Source organism: Equus asinus, chromosome 21, assembly GCF_041296235.1.
Source record: "Equus asinus isolate D_3611 breed Donkey chromosome 21, EquAss-T2T_v2, whole genome shotgun sequence".
NCBI classification, from domain to species: Eukaryota; Metazoa; Chordata; class Mammalia; order Perissodactyla; family Equidae; genus Equus; species Equus asinus.
In genome coordinates, this window is record NC_091810.1 from 58,190,328 (window position 1) to 58,210,808 (window position 20,481).

Sequence of the window (20,481 nt, forward strand, 5' to 3'; positions counted from 1 at the left end):
GTCTGTTTCTCCCAGTAATCTATTTGTTACTCCTTGAGTCAACACTACACAGCTCTAAATGCTTTACAATAAGATTTGACCCAGTTGATGATAACCCCCCTCCTTATTTGTCTTCATGAAAATCATCTTGATTCTTCCTGCTTCTTTACTTTTCCATATCAATGGAAGGGTCAGATTTTCAAGTTTTTTTCTTACAACTCTGTTGAAACTTTGATTGTAGATGCATTGAATTTATCTATCACCATGGGAAGAATTGCCACATTTATAATACCAAGCCTTCCCACGCACCAGCATGGTGTACCTCCCAAATGATACAGACCTTCTTTTATGTTTTTCCATAACATTTTATAATGTCTTCTGCAAAGTTCTTACATATCTTATGCTTAGGTACATTATCATTTTGGTTGCCCTTTTGAATATTTACTTTTACTGCTAAAATATATGAATGTTATTAGTTTCTGTATATTGGTTTTGCATCCAGCTATCTTTCTGAACTCCTTCACAAGTTACATTTCTCTGTAGATTCTCTTGGATTTTCTATTTAAACAACCATATCATCTGCAAATAATGATGAACTTGTTTCTTTCTTTATGATTCTTATACCACTTGTTTATTTTTCCCTTCTTATTGAACTGGCCAGGGCCTCCAGCACAATGCTGGATTGTAGCTATAATAGTGAGCAAATTTCTTTTGCTCTTAATTGTAAAGAATATGCTTCTAATATTTCACTATTATCATGATGACTACGGGATTATCATAATTACCCTTAACCAAATTATGGAAATTTCTTTCCACTTCTGGTTTATTGAAAGTTTCATTTTGAATGAGTATTGGTTTTTATCAATATTTCTATGTTTATTAAGATTATTATATAGTCTTTAATATATTAATATTATTAATGTAGAGGCTACATTAAAAAATTTGCTGATCTATTTTTATTAGTTCCAGCTTGATCATTGATGGATTCAATTTGCCAGTATTTCATTTGATCTATCTTGGTAAATGGGGCTGACTTATAATCTTCTCTCATAAACGTCTCTTTGGGTTGCTTTTCCATCTCTCTGCCTCACTGTCTTCCTCCTGTATTGTCCCTGGGAACTCAAAATTCTTCTCACTCTGCTTGGAACAGCAATTCAGCTCTCTTCACCCCCTACAATGTTTCTCAATAAGTGATCTAAAGATCTCTATTGATCACTGGAAGTCTCTCAGTAACCTCTAAAGCATTTGACAAATTCAGAAGAAAAAGCAATGCAATCATTTTATGCACAGATAATTTAAAAATCTGAAATGTAAGATTAATTCTAATTTTCATAGTATTTATGACGTTTTACGTTCTCAAAAGCAGGGTACGTGCTTTAAGGACTGATTTAGCTCATACTGGTTAACGTGAAATTAATCACAGGTAGTTTATCTTAACGTGTTTTATCATCATTTGACAGTTACTGTTTCCGTTTGTTAAACTTGCATTTGTCATTGTTACTGTTGCATTGCATAATATCGCAATTCAAAAAAATGAGTCAGGATTTCAAAAGTGGTTTACAGAAATAAAACAATAGTGACAAAAATAGAAAATAAATCCTACAATATAAAATAAGTTCACAAATATAAGTAATGAATGGACTCGTCAAAAATCTAAAGCTTGAATATGTACGTCACAAGACAAGTGGACAATGGATGTGGATAATCTCACAAAGGCAGATAAAGAATAAATAAGAAAGCAGGAAGCATGACAAGGAAAAATGATAATTAAATTTCATTGGATCAATGATCCTTTTGTCCTAGTACTTAGTTTTTATCTGTTAACATTTTTAACAAATAATAATATAAAGCTACCAAAACTTCCACATTATTTTCCAGTAAAACTCATCAACCCACTATTAAACCAATTGACTATCTCTAGTACAAACACAAAATAAGGCTTTCCATTACAAAATTGTCAAAATTTGGTGTTACAAGTTGAAGAGACGAGAAAACTATATGGTCATCATTCTTCCTCATGGAAAAAACAAACACAATTATACTCTTGCTGGTAAGATAGGAAACCAGCTTCAAAATCAATGAGAAATATTGCAGTTGGAAAGAAATCAGGAAACAATTAGTGGAATTTCTTTCTCAGAAATATTGAATTTCTTATAATGTGACTGGCCTTTAAAATCAATGATGGTTATGTATGTAAACAAGCAGACATTTTACTTTATAGTTGAATAAAACTATGAATAAATCAGTTGTCACCATATATGTGAGAGAGAAGTGCTCGATGACTTTTTGCACTATTTATCATGAAGCTAATTTTAATATAAGAGATTTTTGGTTTAATTAATCATTAGTTTGTAAACTATGAAATAGACTTTAAAAACATATGTTAGCTTGTACACCAATGTTCATAGCAGCATTATTCACTATAGCCAAAAGGTAGAAACAACACACAAACGTCCATTGACAGGTGAGTGGATAAACAAAATGTGGTCTGTACATACAATGGAATTTTATTCAGCCTTAAAAATGATTGAGATTCTGATACCTGCTACCATATGGATGAACCTTTAAAACATTATGCTAAGTAAAATTAGCCAGATGTAAAAGGACAAATCTTGTATGATTCTACTCATATGAGGTACGCAGAACAGGCAAGTTCATGGAGACAGAACATGGAATAGAGGTTGCCGGGGCATAGGGGAGGGAGGAATGGGGGGTTCTTAATGAGTACAGTTTCTGTTTGGAAGGATGAAAAAGTTCCGGAGATGGATGGTGGTGATGGTTGCACAATATTGTGAATGGACTTAATGCCACTGAATTTTATATTTAAAAATGGTTAAAGTAGTAAATTTTATGTTACATGTATTTTTCCACAATTGAAAAAAAAAAGATATGATGAATTGGTACTGAGGAAGCTCCAGCCACATGGTCAGCAGGGGAAGGCATTGCTATACAAAGGAAAAATATTGCTTCCAAAGGCGGTACATGCCTTATTCATGGAACACAGCAGGGGGTCCATAACCTGCCTCCACACTCTGATTTGCTGTTGAGGGATGTAGTTGAAATTGTGAATGCCAGCTGATTGTGGCCAGTTAGTATACGTCTCCTCAGCCTACTGGGCTGAAACGAGAAGTGAGTACAAGATGCTTGCTCTCCACACAGAATTGCTCTGGCTGGCACACCAAAAAGGTTTACAGTGTTCTAAAATAAGGAATGAAATCCTTTTAAATTACCATTTCCATGAATACATGTGGTGTGTCTCAGTAATACATTCAGGATTTTGAACAGTATGGATTTTTGACTTCAGGGCCTAAATATCAGGATTTTTTAATGATTAGACATCGGAATTCTTAAAACCAAGCAGTGGTGCAAATGGCTCAATGGCTGAGAGTTTGAGTTTTTCCCAATACCCAATGACTTTCTTCATTCATCAGAAAAGCCACTTCAGATATGTCTTTTGTATATTAAGAATCACATCCAAGAGCCAGCCCTGATGGTCTAGCGGTTAAAGCCCCATGCTCTCACTGCTTTGGCGGCCCATGTTCATTTCCCGGTTTTGGAACCACACCATCCGTCTGTCAGTTGCCATGCTGTGGCGGCAGCCCACATAGAAGAACTCAAAGGACACCCAACTAGGATATACAACCATGCACTGGGGTTCTGGGGAGAAAAACAAAAAAGAGAAAGATTGGCAACAGATGTTAACTCAGGGCAAATCTTTCCCTACAAAAAAAAAGATAAAAACTCACGTCCAAATGCTGCAGCTGAATGTGATGAAATGCCTCGGAGCCAAATGCCTCCAGAGAGAGGATGTCACTCCATCAGCTGCTGTCTCCCAAATTGAGACCTTTAACCTTCAGCTTTCAGTGGCACTAGGCCGGTGAAACACTGAAAACAGTCTTTAGAGAGAAATTTCTCCATAATTTCTGGATCTGTGATTGATCTGGAAAGCCAGAAATATCCATCAAAGTTTCCCAACAGCCTATAATTCTGAGTTAAGATTTTCTAATTTAGAAAACATAAAGAGTTGGGGGAACACCAACACGATATGGAAGCTGACAGCTCAGGCAGCTACCCAGCCAGATATAGATTTCTTTGTGAATGATTTCAAACACTATTTCTCCTCTTACAGATATGGACAAATGTTACTGCTATTCACTTTTTAATTTGATTTTTACTTTTATTTAAGATATATAGGTTTATAGTTTAAAAGGTCTCATAGTTCTATAAAGATTCTAATAAAAACAGCAATTTCGTGTTTCTCATCTCCTCACCCCTAATCCCATAATTCCAGAGGCAACTACTCTCAGCTTTTTTACCTCTTTCTTCTGATATCTCCGTCTCTAATAATATACTCACACTACTATTTTTTTATTTTTCCATTTTAGATATCATCTATTGACTTTCTGCTATGGAAAAAAAGAGCTGGGTCAGCATACACACACTCATTTCCTCTTGGACTCGTCTTCCCATTACAGTTATAAATTTTGGTTAGATAACCAGATAACATGTACATTGTCCAACTACTTATATGATTATGTAATAGTATTGTTAAGCAATTACTACTCACAGATATATCATGCAATTACTTTGATTACATTTCCTTTTTGCATGTTTTTGCTTTCTCTGGAGTTAATAAGGATTTCGTTTCTTCATTTGCTCAGTTTTCTATATATTTATCACCAATTTGCTCCCAAATTTTTCTCCAGAGCTTTAATTTTTGCTTCAGTTTATTCAAACACATCAGTTTCCACTTTTCTTGGGGAAATCACTCCTAGAATCTCTATCTCCTGCTTTAATCTAACCTAGATGTTCTCTAGGCCTGATGCACAGCTCTTTTCTGGAGATTTTTCCTTCTCCATCCTCTTTTGGATTCCGTTTGTCTCTCCCCTGCATCCCATGTCTTCCTCTTTATTGGTTACTTCCTTGTTTTTTAGAGTGCATCCTCTAGTAACTTTCTTAGAAGGGTAGATAGGAAGTAAATTTTCAGAGACTGTACATCTGTAGTTGTCTTTCTTCTACCCTCATCTTAACAGTTTAGTTGGGGAAGAAATTCTGTATTAGAAATTATTTTCCTCAAAAATTTGAAGGCATTGTTCCATTGTCTCGTAACCTCCAAGGTTGCTATTAGGAAATCTGAGGGGCCGGCCCAGTGGTGCAGTGGTTAAGTTTGCATGTTCTGCTTCGGCAGCCCAGGGTTTGCCAGTATGGATCCCGGCTGCGGACCTACACACCCCTTGTCAAGCCATGCTGTGGCAGGCATCCCACATATAAAGCAGAGCAAGATGGGCACAGGTGTTAGCTCAGGGCCAGTCTTCCTCAGCAAAAAGAGGAGAATTGGCAGCAGATGTTACCTCAGGGCTAATCTTCTTCTTCAAAAAAAAAAAAAACCCAAAAAACAAAATAAAACAAAAAGAGAAATCTGATAGTTTTTTTTGTGGCCTGTGATTTTTGCTCCCTCAAGAAAAGTTAGACTCTTCTCTCTGTGCACAAGGTTCTGAAATTTTGTGATGTTATGCCATGATATGAGCCTTTTCATTCATGTTTTGGAACAACTGTGGGTGTTTTTAGCTGATTACTTAGATCCTTCAGTTTAGGGAAATTTTCTTAAATTATTTCTTTGATAATTTGCTCCTGTCTGTTTCTTTCTAGATTTCTCATTAGTCAGAAATTGTACCTACTGGCCTGACTCTCTAATTTTTCATACTTTTATCACCTCTTATCCATTTCTGTCTTTTTGTTCCACTTTCTATGGGATTTCCTCAACTTTGTTTCCAGCCGTCCTATTAATGTTTTACTTTTGCTATCATATTTTTGTTTTCAAAAATTGTGTTTTGTTCTGGGAACATTCTTGTTTATAGCATTCTGTTCTTGTTTTATGTATCCACTATTTTCTCGTCTCTTAACTCTCTAAAAATGTTAATGATGGGGTTTTTCCCCCTAACTTTTCTTCTGCTCCCCACATTGTCTCTTTTTCTTTCTTTCTTTCTTTTTTTTTTTTTTTTTTTTTTTCCTGTTTGGTTGCTTTAGTCTTTGGTGTTAGAAGCACCCTTCCAATTCCTGATGCTCATTGGCTGGCTGTCCATATTAAAAGTGCAGCATCTTCCCGGGCTATTAATCTGACTGCCAGGCTTCTAGGCACTTACCGAGGGGAAGAAGAGGGTTGTCTGCCTCCAGCATGTAAATTTTTTCTTGATACTCCTGTTTCAGTATGCAGCTCTCTCCCTTTTGTTCATCTCTTGAGAAAATGAACATCCAGTCCATTTCCAGAGCAGAGGAGGCAGTTCCTCACTGGATGGGTGATGTGGAGTGGGGTCTAGCCCAACTGCTTCTTGTAAAGACTCTCAAACTGTCCTTTCAGCCCCACTTGCCACCCTCTCCCCATCCCCACTTTCAGAAGCACTTAGCATCTCTAAGTCCTGAGCTGCTCTTCAATGTGGGTTGGCTGGTTTCTGGGAACTCCCCACTTCCAGCTAAGGTTTCCACTTTCTTGGGTCTGCTCTGTCAGTTGCCACTCACCCATCCGCTCTCTAGTTTCCAAAACGCTATTGTTGTGTTCTCCATTATCTTCGTTCTAGTGGGTTTGCGCTTTTTAAAAAATCCTTTTACTATCATTTAAGAAGGATTTCAGAAAAGATGGAGGTAAATACATATGTTCAATCTGTCATATTTAATCAAAAGTCTTCCCATTTTTAACACCAGTGTTTATGTTTATAATTTTAAAAAATTTAATGTATCCAAAATTACATGTGATTTACATGTGCATCTGAATCCCTTTTGTCAATGGTTCTAAAAGGGCAGTTCCCCAGGCTAGCAACATTACCATCAGCTGGGAACTTGTTAGAAATGCAGATTCTTAGGCACTACCCTAGACTTCCCGAATTAGAAACTCTAGGGGAAGAGCCCGGAAATCCACGTTTGAACAAGCCCTCCAGGTGGTTCAGGTGCTTGCTAGAGTTTTAGAACCACTGCTGTAGGTGATTGAGGGGTTCTGAATGTTTGACAGACACTACCCTACTCTCAACATCAGCTCCAGAACCATCTGTTCAAATCCAAACCCACAAAGTGCCCAGAAGAATAAAAGGGCTGTTTTGAGATGGTCCTCTAACGGGATCCATCCTCTTGAGAAAATGCTTGTGAATTTAGATGCCTTTTTCTTCCATGATGCCTAGTTGCTTATTGCTTTATATGGTTCTTAGACTGGGATGCCTGAGGCCAGAAACAAGGCAGACCAGACACAGTGTGAGAAGAAAAGACAGCCAGAAGTAGAGAACTTTGGAGACGGGGGATGTAGCAAGGCCTGGCCCTCTTCCACATCTTCAGCCCTCAGCGATTTCAGAGAAGTGCCTCCAGCTTCCCTCAGGGCGAGGAGCCTCTGGGAACCTCATGGAACAGGAAGATCCTTGTTCTGAACCTTGTGGTACTTCTTGAGCTACCACTGCCCTCTGCCTACCTTCAGAGCAGCAGATGCTGCAATCATCTCAGCCACACACATCCCTCCCCACCTTGCTCATCTGTGTGACTCCTCTAAGTTCCTCCGTCTGTGTGTTATCTCCTTCCCTTCCCATCTTCCCTTTCCCAGCTGGTGATGATCTTTGCATGCTTGCCTTTGGAGCAATCACAGCAGCTCTCCCCCAGAGCTCTCCCCAGGCACAGTCAACTCTCCTTTTCCACCTTCACTCCCAGGTATATCTTCACTGTCATTTACACCTTTGAAGCCTTGATCAAGATACTGGCAAGAGGATTTTGTCTAAATGAGTTTGCGTACATGCGAGATCTGTGGAACTGGCTGGATTTTAGCGTCATTACTCTGGCGTGAGTATTTCTCCATGCTGATGTGTCTGTGTGTCTGTGTGGAGCTTCTGGGTGTGTCTAGGCTCAGGCTCTGGAGGTGTTTCCTTATCTCCGTTCAGCTTCCTCGTTTGGGACTGGCGGCCTGGGGTTTTCTTGCCACCAAGTGTTGCTTTGGGAGTCACTTTCCAGGGTTAGTTCCACACCCTCAGGGAGAAGTCAGAGACCTCAAATTTGAGCCCATAACTGGCCTGTCAAAGTGGATCAGACAAAGCTCAACCTTGCATCTACCTGGCATGAAGTGCTTTCCCTGAGGAATCAGTGTTTGAGAAGACTGGTTGGCCAAGCCCACATGCTTGAATATCCATCCATACGTGTAGCACACAGAGCCCCACACACAATGCATCTTCCCAAAGGGACCATTCTGAAAGATAATGCAATAAAGGAATCAGTGTTAGTGTCGGTCTATAGGTGGAAGTGTTACTAGATTCTGTGTTTGTTCTGGGTCCTTTCTAGGCTCGTGTTCCCAAAATTGTTCTCATTTATGCTGCATGCACTCCCAGGACCCTCCCCTTGCAGAGATGCTGACTGACTTCTGGTCCTACAGATACCTTGGTGAAGTGATCGATCTCCGAGGGATCTCAGGCCTGCGGACGTTCAGAGTTCTTAGAGCTTTAAAAACAGTTTCTGTGATCCCGGGTGAGCTGCCTTAACCAGCACATTTATTCAGAGCACATGTTGATTTCCACAGCATAAAGTCTTCCTCTGATTTTCACAAGAGCCCTGTAAAGTTCCAGGGCATGGAATATTGTCCCCACTTAAGAGACAAAGAAACTGAGGCCTAGGCAGCAGACGACACAATCCCAAGTCCTCATCACTAGTAGGAGGTAAAGTGTGACCTGGAAACCCAATGTCTCAATTCCTAGGCCAATACTCTGTTCATGGTGCCACATGGCCTCCGCATCCATGACAAGAAGGTCATGTCCTCATTTTATGTTGCTGTGGGGTTCAGCGAGCCTCCAATCAGATTCTCATTTATACCTTAAACCAAAGGTGTAAACTTGGGCCCAGGGAGGAAGGGAGAAGGCAGTCGGAGGCTCTGGTGAATGTCTTTGCCGTGTCCATGGATCTGAAACCTTGAGGCTGAGCTCTATCTTTGGACCCCCAGAGGAGAAAACAATTAGGCAATACTTGATTACAGAGAGTTCGTAAACAAAAGTAGTCCACCAGAGCTCACGTTCTTGGGCCTCCAAGATCTCTGCTGTCACGAGTAGCCCAGTGATACTCCTCGTTGACTGGTGGAGGGAGAGTGACAGCGCTGAGACAGGACTCAACGCTTCCCCCTCGTGGCCTGATGGATTATCTCCCCTCCCTCACCTGAGAATCCATTCCTTCATCGGCAAAATAGCAACACTCATGCTGGAGAGGAAGTCCCTTTCTACCACTCTATGTCTGACTCTGCAGGGAGCGACTGGAAAGTTTTCGCCAGCTCCCACTGGACAAGCTTCTTCATGAAGAGAGTATTAGCAATAAGCAGTCAGTTCTGCCACTTGCTCTCACTCTTACCTACTCTTAGCCAGGAAGACCCTGAGTCTTGTTTACAAGACCTGCCCTCTCCAGACTCCCTCTCCTGCCTCATCTCTCTCCACTGTCTGCCTCAGATCTGGTTCCAAAATCTACCTGTGGTTCCACAAATACTGCACACTTCTGCTCGTCCCTCAGCCTTTGACCATGCTGCTCCTTCCATCAGGAGAGTCCTTCCTCCTCTCTTTACTCAACTCATACTCGCTCCTCAGGGCTCTGCCAACCTCCTCGAGGAGACTCCCTGGTCTGTCTCAATTCCCCACCCTCCATCTCACGCCATCCCCACTCCAGGCTTCAGTTGGGGGCTGCTCTTATCTGTGCCCACCTGCTTGATAATCCTACAGAGTTTCCCTTCAGTCTTCAGACAACCCCACCACATGCCAGTGCCTTCACCATTGTTCAGCTCCCAGCCCAGGGACTAACACGGGTCATATTCAGTGGGTTATTTGTTGAACAAAATGACAAGGCAAGGATAGATCCCAGACTGCTTTCCTGGTCAGAGCTCTTCCTGCTACCCATGAAGCTGCTTTCCCAAAGAAGCTGATTTCTTTTGCCAGAGCGACAAATTATCCTTCTTCAAATAAGCAGGGGCCCCATCTTTGCTGCCAGCTGTACTTGACTCTGGGATAGCTCCTTCTTAGATTCTCTCTGTTTCTGCCTCAGCAACTCTCTCAGTGTCTCTCATGGTCTCACTCTATTGTGATGTTCATCTCTTAGTGTTGTTGTGTCTCTGTCGCTCTTTCTCTGTCTCAGTCTATCTCCCTTGTATGCCTTTCTCTCTCTCTCACTCCCTCTCTCTCTCTCTCTCTCACACACACACACACATGCATTGAGGCTCATGTGTCCCCAGCCTCAAGCTGCCTCCCAGAACTAAGGTGAGTGCAGAGAGACAGATGCCAAATGATTGGAGTGAAGTTAGTAGCCTCACGTCTAGCACAGTGCCTGGAACATAGCAGATACTCAACAATTGTTTTTTAAATTGAACTGCTACTGTGAGGAATTTATTAGCTTAAGATGACAAGAAATGCATTGCCTGAGTCTCAGTTGCCCCATCTTTATAATGGGACAATAATCTCTGCTTGCCTGCCTGCCCGCCTCTCAGGGTTATTGCAAGGTTCTGATGAGGAACTGGGCTTGGAACTGCCCTAGAGTTTGTAAAATACCTCCCACCTGCATGTAGGGAGAGGGTAGGATGGCTAAGATGCAAGCATGCCAGGCACACATGCTCTGTGTGTGGTACCTCATCCATGTGGGAGTGTCGCTGTCATCTTTCCGCAGGGCTGAAGGTCATCGTGGGGGCCCTGATCCACTCGGTGAAAAAGCTGACTGATGTGACCATCCTCACCGTCTTCTGCCTGAGTGTCTTTGCCCTGGTGGGCCTGCAGCTCTTCAAGGGCAACCTCAAGAACAAATGTGTCAAAGATTGCACAACTCTCAACGAGACGGCCAATTACTCCTCTTACGAAAAACTCCAGTCGAATTTCTGCCATACGGACAAAGGTCTGGTTGGCAAGGGGTGTGAAGCCCCTGCAGACCTGTAGAGACATATATTTTCATTCCTCTTTCCTGCTGAAGTGCTTCTCCTGAGTTGTGTTTTGCTTGCGGGTCCTTCATTTTCTGTTGCCCAATGTCCCTTTGACAAGGAAATGAGCTATAAATCCAGAGGCAGACCATTCTGCCTCTGCTGGGGGAGGCTCGGAGCTGAAGTCACTGCTCAGCTTTTCTGTCCCCAGATGGGACTTTTCCCCTTCCAAGTGTCCCAGCATGCCCACTGAGTGCACGTAGCTGAGGGAACTCACCTTGCTTGTGCAGAAGACTTAGGAGGTGTTGCCCTCACCGCACAAGGCTTGGGTTGGAACGTCCAGAACAATAGATGAGGCTTTCATTCCCTCCTCTGTTTTGCAGATTTCTACTTCATTAAGCAGGGCACTTCTGATCCCTTACTGTGTGGCAATGGATCTGATGCAGGGTGAGTGCCCAACCCACGACAAATCACCAATGCCCAGTAGTCCATTTTCCTTCTTGTCATCAGCATTCCTGTGGCCATTTTTGAAAACAATCTACCATGGGAAGGAACTAATACTTATTAAATATAGTTTGTGTCAAATGTTCTACATTTAATCACCACAATGCAATCACGTGGGTTTCATTATCCTCACACAAAAGAGGAAGAGACACATGCATCCAACTTCACAATTTCAAATTCTTACAAAGGTCAGACACATCACAACAAATGAGAGGAATAGGCTGGGCAGAACCATGGCAGTGAGAGTTCATGCCCCAGATAAAGGGGACAGCCACTGCTCAGTACAGCTTTTGGTTGTCATGTGGGTCCACCGCTTCCAGCTCTTCCAACTTTTAAAAGAGAGACTGGAAATTTAGATTTTTCTGTGAAATTTCCCAACTATAAATATTCTCTACCAATTCCAAAAAATGTCTCCATATTGTGGGCCAAATAAAATATTTCTGCAAGCCAAATTCAGCCTGCAAGCTGCCAGTTTGTGAGCTCTGATGCATATCCATTGAGCTATTACGCGATGGAGAACCAGTGCCATGCTAGAGGCCCCACTGGCTGGGGAAACACAGTGAGGCGATGGTGTGAGGCAGGGGAGGAGGTCAGGGAAGGCTGTCTGCGGGGGCTGAGGTGAGCTATGAAGGGCAGGCGGGATGTCTCCAGGTTGGTTGAACAAGAGATAGTTTGGATGGAAGCCATTCCAGGTGGCAGAACAAGATGTGAGACAAAGTAATGGGTAAGAGACCCCTCAGGTCTGCCAGCTGCTTTGACCACTGGAGCAGGCGTGGACAGAAAGGGTCCAGGCAACAGATTAGAAAGGCTTATCTCTCTCATCTCCATGGCTGGGGATCTGGAACGCTAAACCCCCATGATCCCACTCCCTGAATGGCTGACAGCCCCATATTGCCCAAGTGGAGCTGGGTGAGACCTGTGTGGAGCTCTGCCTTACTCAGCTCACTAGGAAAACAATCTCTGATACAGCTGAGGAGTGGGGACAAATAGGAGAATTTGATCAACATAGGCTCCTTGACCTCTTTCTTCACAAATGCACTTGGCATTTGGCTGTTTGGCTCAGGGAGAGGATTGTTCCAATGTCAATTTTCACCTGCCTTTGACTTAAATTTAAACATAGGGCCCCCTCAATGTCCTTTTCCTGTCAGGATAATGGCATTTCTCAAGGTGGCGGCTCCAGAGTAGCCCAAGGGCTGTTCGTAGTAAAGTTGTGGGCTCCATCCATGCTGCCCGCCCAGCTCCAGCTCCAAGAGAGACCAGACATCCTGCCGGGCAGGTCCTGGCCAGGCGGCAAAGAAGTGGGTAGGTCTGGGATGGTAAGTGGCGGTCAGCTCAGGATGATGGGCAGAGTGAGCCCTGAAGGGCATGCTGTGAACACCAAAGCTGGGTCCTGTGCTGGGCCACAGAGAAGCCAGAGCCCTGAGTGAAGTCCTGCACTGACCAGTGGCATTGTGGGAGGAAAGTCTGAGGTCTCAAGGTGGAGAACAAGTACTAGGAAATACTTGATGATTTTCAGCTTTCTTTCACATGTGTTATTCCAGTCCATCCTTTTGGTAGCTTCAGGTCAAAAACAGCAGGGATTTTAACTTTGCATTTTACATATAATATTTGCTATGCTGAAGGTACCATGCAAGAAGCTTTGCATCGTGGTCTCATTTGATTCTTAGAGCCATTAGCTGTTGATGTGGAGCAGCTATAGAGAGGTTCCATGGAAGACCTGGAAATGGGTAACATAGGTAATGGGTTGGCTAGTTCCTTGGGAGAGCGAACCAAGAGACCGTCTTTACCTGTGGGCCTACAGAGTTTGGGAATTCGCACATCTCCAACCAAAGTTGGAGACAGAATTGAGAATGATTATAATCAAGTTGCTGGGACCCTAGTCAATTGTATGGGCCCTGAGATTGTGTGTTTGCGTAGTTGTCTGGAATAAAGAGAGCCCCAGAAGTCAGTGTTGGTGGAGGAATCCTGGAGCAGTAGCACCCCAAACTATAAACAAGGCATGACTGTTTTCTCAGTCAGATCATCCCACTAGAATGTACGAGAGCACCTCGCATGCCCTGAGCTTAGAGATACTTCTTGACACCAACTTATCCCCTTATTATAAGAGAGAGGAGTCCAGCACCCCCACCCCAATACTCACCAAGCAGTCATCTTCAGTTTGGCCCTCCTTCATAGGTCAGTCTTCATAGGCTACTTGACAGTTATATTTCTCCTTTTAAATAAACACATTGGCATCTGTGTGGTTTTAGGCAACTGACTTCTTCTCTCTGAACCCCAGCTTCCACATCTGTAAAAGAGGATTGTTGAGATGATTAAATCATAGTGTGTCTGAAGCACTTAGGGGAGAGAGTGGCACACAGTAAGTGCTCAGTAATTGGAAAGTGTTGTTTTCATTGTTATGTATAATTGGTCAGTGGACTTGGCTAATGTGAGTCCTCCTTTGATAGACAACTCTGCAGGTGATGCCATCTGGCTCAGGTTTTAAATCTCCATTATTGGTACTAACTCTCCATCCCCTGGTGTGAACTTGCAAAGAGCTTACCACCTTATAGGGTCATGTCTGGGCAGTCAGTTGGCCATCCCCAAGCCACTCCCCTGTGCATGAAACTATGAAGTGAAAGTATTTTCAACCCCATTTAATGGGCAATGAAACCATTTGGGCAATGGTCCCATTAATGAGACCTAAAGAGACTAAGTGTCCAAGGTCATCCAGCTAATAAGAGGAAGGCCAATCTTTGGCTTCAAACCCTGTGGTCTTCCTGTAGCCCTGGGCTGCTTTACCCTCAATAAACAGGGGGCTGTGCAATTGATGACCTTCTCTATTTTTGCTACAGCCACTGTCCTAAAGGTTATCTCTGCCTTAAAACATCTGACAACCCGGATTTTAACTACACCAGCTTTGATTCCTTTGCCTGGGCTTTCCTCTCACTGTTTCGCCTCATGACACAGGATTCATGGGAACGCCTCTACCAGCAGGTAGTGATCTGCCTGTCTCCCTACAGACTTGGTTGGAGGGGGGTCAGCTGTATGGCTACATTTTTCCTGGAGGAGCCTGACAATGTCAGGGGCCTTTGTACTCTGGGTATATATCTCTCTTCTTTCTCTTGAATCTGCAGACCCTGAGGGTGTCTGGGAAAACATATATGGTCTTTTTTGTGATCGTCATCTTCCTGGGGTCTTTCTACCTGGTCAACCTGATCTTGGCTGTGGTCACCATGGCATATGAGGAGCAGAACCAGGCAACTATTGATGAAATTGAAGCCAAGGAGAAGACATTCCAGGAGGCCCTTGAGAGGCTCCGGAAGGAGCAGGAGGTCTGTGAGGGGTGGAAGCTTTGTGAAGGCTGTTGCAAACTGTACATTCCTGGGCAGAGGTCTGGATCAGCCACTTAGATTAAGGCTATTATTCTAGAAAACTATAGGAAGATTCATCTTACCTCAGGGATGATCTCAGGGCAGGTTTTCTCAAAAGAAGAACCTGAGCAAAGATCTCATGCAAATAATTTATTGAGGGGTTCTCTAAGAAGGAGAGTGAAGGAAGCAGCATGGGACGGGGTAAGAATTACACAAGAAGGTGGCCTCAGCAAGACTACCTTCAGCCTGATCCCATGGGGAGTGCTGGGGCATGACATACCACAGAGTTAGCCCTACTCTGAGGCAAGAGGGCTGGCCTTTTGTACCCCTACACCTGCCCCAGACAAATGTAGTCAAAGGAAATTTTCTGCAGAATGCTGCAGCTGTGGTCCATTATCAGCTAACACTCAAGCAGCTGGAGATGGGTGTACTGACCTGGTAAAAGGGATCCGGGCAGAGCATCAATAGGGTCTACTACAAGGTGGGAGCTAGGGAGGTGACCTAGAGGTGACTCTTCCTGTCATGTCTCAATCCCACTACCACCCAGGTCCTAATCCTGACCTCTTCTGTTTCAGACACCCTCACCTCTGTGACACCCCATGTCTAGGGAATACATTTATGCTAAGTTCAACCAGATACTGTTGGATTCAACTGCTGTTCTCTCTCTTCAGATGCTGGCAGCACTGGGGATTGACACAGCCTCTCTCCACTCCTACAATGCATCACCTTTAGCCTCCAAAAATGCCAATGACAGAAGGCACAGAATGAAGCCAAGGGTGTCAGAGAACTCCACAGATGACAACAAATCGCCCCAATCTGAGCCTTACAACCAGCGCAGGATGGTAAGGGGCTCAAGTTGTGCTCCAAAGATTACACACCCTGGCAGCTTCCATGAACAATAGGTTGAAGTGGGAAGAGGTTTGTAGCAGAGAAAAAGCTAGAGGTACAGAGATTAAGAGGATGTTTTAGTAATCCAGACCCCACCCCCACCCCGCAATGGTGGCCTAAACTAGGACAGGAGTATTGTGAATGGGGAAAAGGGGTGGATTATAAAGACTTATGGTGGTGGGGAGGAATCAACAAGATTGGGACTGTGGAATGTGGGAAAAAAGAGAGAGGAGTCCAAAATGACTCTCAGGTTTCGGGATTGAGCAATTAGATGAGTAATGATTCTAAAACAGGAGTACTTGAGGAAGAACCCAGCTTTGTAGGGAAGATGGTAAGCTCACATTGGACATTCTGACCTTGAGGTGTCTGTGGACCTGTAGACATCAAGGGTCGTCTTCCTCCTGACATTCTTACCTGCAATTCCGGAGCGGGAGGAGGGGACGGGTGTCATTGTCCATGGTGCTGAAATTATTTACAAGCTTCTTTCTGACCTCGTACCTCAGCCCCCGCAGCTCAAACTCTCACCTCTCCTTGGCACAGAGCAACGCAGCACTCATCTCTGTGATGCAATCCAGCCTAAGAACAACTTCAGTACCTCATTTCAGACCCTGTAGCAATTCTGCCTAACATCATAACCTTCTACCTCCCACTCCAAGATTCCCTGTACTCTCAAAGTTTCCTCCTACCTCCTCCCTCTCACTTGAAAGTCCTGTGTACCCCAGTTACGCCTTTTCCACAGGCTTTAGAGATAATAACCCCTTGTGGAGGGTAGTTCCCAGACTAATGGTATGGGAAAGGGGATCAACATGGCTATTTTTCGGGCCTCCTGACCCTCACTTCCCTCTCAGTCTCTTTTCCTGTGCTCATCTGAAGGATGTCCCACTTTTTGGAATCCTATCTCTATACTCCCAGACTTAGGTGTGCATAAATGTACATAGATGTGCTCACATGCACACTGGCCTCAGTGATACTCACATTTCAGCATTTATCAAGGTCTGTGCTCTTCCTTTCCTTGCTCTGCCTCTTTTTTTTTTTCCTGAGGAAGATTAGCCCTGAGCTAACATCTGCTGCCAATCCTCCTCTTTTTGCTGAGGAAGATTGGCCCTGAGCTAACATCCATGCCCATCTTCTGCTACTTTATATGTGAGTTGTCTGCCTCAGCATGGCTGGACAAGCAGTGCATAGATCCGCACCCAGGATCTAAACCGGGGAACCCCGGGCCACAAAGTGGAATGTGTAAACTTAACTGATGCACTGCCTGCCCTGCCCCTTGCTCTGCCTCTTTTGAGCAGTACCTGGCATCATGGGCACAGTTCAGAAGATGTTTCAAAGGAGATTTGACTAGGGCTCTGGCAATCATAGATCAGAATGAACCACAGCATCCACAGAATGTCAATGACGCTCTGAATTGGACTTTAATTTCCCCCATTCAGTTAGCCCCACATAGATTCGTGCCTGGAGATCCAATAATTGTTTGATGTCTGTGCTTGTCTCTCCATCTGGGCTTACCTTCAGAGGGAAAAAAGAGGAACTGTGTCTTTTTAAGTTAACAATACTAGGTGCTTGGTATAAAGAGATGACTAAAACATGGTCCATTTCTCATGGAATTCCATTTGGGTGGAGGAGGCAGATATAAAAACAGCTATGTGTTAAATACTGTATTAGAGACACATACATGGTGCTTTAGAAATAGATGTATGGGGGTGGGGGTATGTCAGGAAAGGCTTCATGGAGAAGGGGATAATTGAAATGAATAGTAAATAGTGAGTAAAGGTTCCTCCAGTAATTGAGGACTAGGAGGATTTGGGAAGGAGTATTTTCCAGGCAGAAAGAAGAATATGTTAAGTGCAAAGACAAGGAGGCACCATCTGGGCACTTATTTAATCCTAACTGATTGAGTGGAGCCCATTCAAGAAGACATTCCCTTCCTCTTTTTCCAGGTGTGTTCATGTGGAAAATAGGCCATAGGCAGTTTTTATATAAAACCATTTTCTGACCAGCAGCAATGAGAGAAAGGTTTGGGGTAGCACCTAGGACTAGGAGAGACACACCAAGGATTTGGGGGAACCCACAGGATACCAGATGGCCAGCTTGGATGATGCATTTTAAGGCAAGTCTAACACTTAGATTCAGAGGACATTGCCCACCACTCGTCAAATAGGTTAATTCTGAAATGTTAATTGGTGGCCAAGGAGGTACAGACTGTCAAATATGGGACCAAAATTTTCTTCTTAGTTTCTTCATTAGTTTGCTTAGTGCCCAAGTGCAAATAATTCAGTTATCCTGTCTTTAATAAGGATCCGCCAATTCTTAAAGTGTGATATGCCAGTTCAAAAAGTGTGAAGGATTTGTGGATTTTTATGAGTTCCACAGTCCTTGGGCAGATATTCTAGGCCAAAGGTGCTCAGTTTAGAATACCAGGATTGCAATGGTAGTTGCTGAACAGTACTGAGCTCCAAATTATCAAGAAAGAAAACCTCAGTTCTGTGGGATAGGTGGATAAGTAAAGAGGATTCTGATTGATAAAATGTCCCAACTTTGGTAGTTTAGTAAATAAAAGGAATTAAGGAAGGGGAGGAAAATTCAGTAGTATCATTGGAGTTTGGTAGGAAGTCATTGGTTAGATTTTAGAAATACTTTATATGACCTGAGGACAGAATTGATAACTTGTTATGGTCAGGTTCCCACAGTGGTCATGGGAACTAGCCAACCCATCATATTAACTCTCCAGGGCTTTTGAACCTATAAATTAGCTCCTTTTCTCTGGCAACTGTAAGCCACACATTTCCCTCACAGGAAGATTTTGATGGGAAATGTTTATTGATTTGGAGGAATGGCATTATTCTTCCAGGAAATTGGGCTGCTATGCTATCTTCAATCTCCCCATTGTTGACTATTCACAGTTTGCCTTGAGGGATCCTGGAGGCTCATTACATTACAAAGCTCTTGTCTCCTCCTTTGCAACACAAACTCTCACATCCATATAGGCTGAGTCTAATGAATTGTAGAACCTAATTTTCAGACAATGTAGTGCACCCGTTCATTCAACAACCGTTTACCAAGGTTGTTCCAGTACTGGTGTGCATAATAGTCTCTCTAGGTCATAAGTTGGCATGCGGAGCAGGGAACTGGAGACAGATTTGTCCAACACTATGACCAATCTGGGTGACAAGATTGTCCTCTGACATGCCCTTGGCTATGTTGACCTACTTGCTGATCCTAAGTATTGTAATCTCTCATCTCTCTTGGCCTTTTCCCAGGCTGTGTCAAGAATATTCTTTTCCCTGTTCTCTACCCATGTTTACCTAGAATACCCATTGGATCTGTGTCTTTAATTTTATGCTGGAAGGTCATGAGAATAAGGGCAGGGAAATGGGAGTGGGTGGAGGGAAGCGCTGAGTTCCAGATTTGCCTGCAGGACAAGCTGCCAGCCTGCCTTCTTTCCTGCTCCTTTGGGGCAATGTCCAGTCTTTCCTAGGCCTCACCTCTGGAAGACGCCGGGCTAGCCATGGCAGTGTGTTCCATGTCCGGGCCCCTGCCCAAGACGTCTCATTCCCTGATGGGGTCATCGATGATGGAGCCTTTCCTGAAGGCAGTGAAAGCCCTCGGGGATCCCTGTTGCTGAATAGAGGTGCCAGCCAGCAAGGGCCCCTCCCCACGAGTCCGCTGCCTCAACCCCCCAACCCTGGTTCAGGTGGAGAAGATGGACACCCCACATTGCCCACTGGTGAGCTCGCCCCTGGAGCCATCGAAGTTCCGGTGAGTTTGTGAATGCTCCAGACTCTCTTGGGCTGCCCTCCAGCTAGAGGCCTATGGCCAAGAGGTCCTGAATGTCACCTACGCAAGGGTCCTTTAAACCTCACTCGGCTCAACACCTCCCATCTACCCCCATTTTACAGACAGGGCAAGTGAGACCCAGAGAGAGAGAGACTGAGTTCACCTGAGGTCAAACAGGTTTTCTGGTTTTCTCTGCAGTACAGTGATACAGATTGTTTTCTGGTTGATCCCATATTTTTTTCAACATTTCTCTGTCCATTCTCAACACCACTGCTGTTACCGAACCTGAAGTGAGTTCGTTCACCCATTGTACAGCAAGCCAATCTCTGACACCGGGTGTGGTGGAAGAAAGTAGGAATTTTATTTTTGCACAGCGCTGAGCAAGGAGAGAGGGCAGCTAACGCTCAAATCCCAAACTCCCCGAATAGCTAAAAGGAAGGGTTTTTATTTGGGGTTTTAGGTAGGGGAGGGGGAGCATATGGCCTTGCTGGTCGGAGGTTTCCTACCAGCCTGTCTTTGGCCTTGAGACACCTACAGAGAGAAGGGAGCCTGTGAACTTGCTGGTCAGCAGCTTTCCCACCAGTCTGTATCTCTTTGTGGGGAGGAGATAGTCCAGATGCTTGTCCTTGACGGTGTCTGTCTCCATGGAGGATAGTAGATTCTGGAGCCAGGAAGCCAGAGAGTAAGCAGGGAATGAGTGTTTTGGTTTTAACCCCATATATGCTGGGTTTAATGTGGGGAAACTGATATCAGGGTCGATATCACTGCTTTAAAGATGGGCCTGCTTGCTCCCTGGATGAGTAGGAGAAAAATTGAAAATTCTTCTGTTCCTGCCTGTAGCTCTGTGCACACTACCCTGGGCTTGGCAAATGGGACCCAGAGAAATCCTGGGAGGTACCCTGGACAGATCTCAGCAGAAGCTAAGTATTCCCTGCTTTACTCAGAGATAACTTGCCAAAATGCACAAATTAGGCAACGGTGACTAGCTAGCTAGCATTCTTAACAGAATAATCACAGAATGTAATGGCAAACCAGAGACTCCTCATTGGATTGGGAACTGTGATTTAATTTGAGCTCTCCCTCCAG

At 43.9% G+C, this 20,481-nt stretch overlaps 1 protein-coding gene across 3 annotated transcripts in view; it reads left to right on the forward strand.

Moving 5' to 3' along the window:
• SCN10A (sodium voltage-gated channel alpha subunit 10) overlaps window positions 1–20,481 on the forward strand; it is a 92,655-nt gene that overhangs the window by 12,495 nt on the left and 59,679 nt on the right. For all 3 annotated transcript variants that reach the window (XM_044754935.2, XM_070492845.1, XM_070492846.1), the window contains 8 exons: window positions 7,663–7,791; window positions 8,375–8,466; window positions 10,630–10,851; window positions 11,257–11,320; window positions 14,212–14,353; window positions 14,494–14,691; window positions 15,402–15,572; window positions 19,087–19,377. In XM_044754935.2, coding sequence (XP_044610870.2) covers window positions 7,663–7,791; window positions 8,375–8,466; window positions 10,630–10,851; window positions 11,257–11,320; window positions 14,212–14,353; window positions 14,494–14,691; window positions 15,402–15,572; window positions 19,087–19,377 — 1,309 coding nt within the window. The remainder of the gene's footprint in view (window positions 1–7,662; window positions 7,792–8,374; window positions 8,467–10,629; window positions 10,852–11,256; window positions 11,321–14,211; window positions 14,354–14,493; window positions 14,692–15,401; window positions 15,573–19,086; window positions 19,378–20,481) is intronic.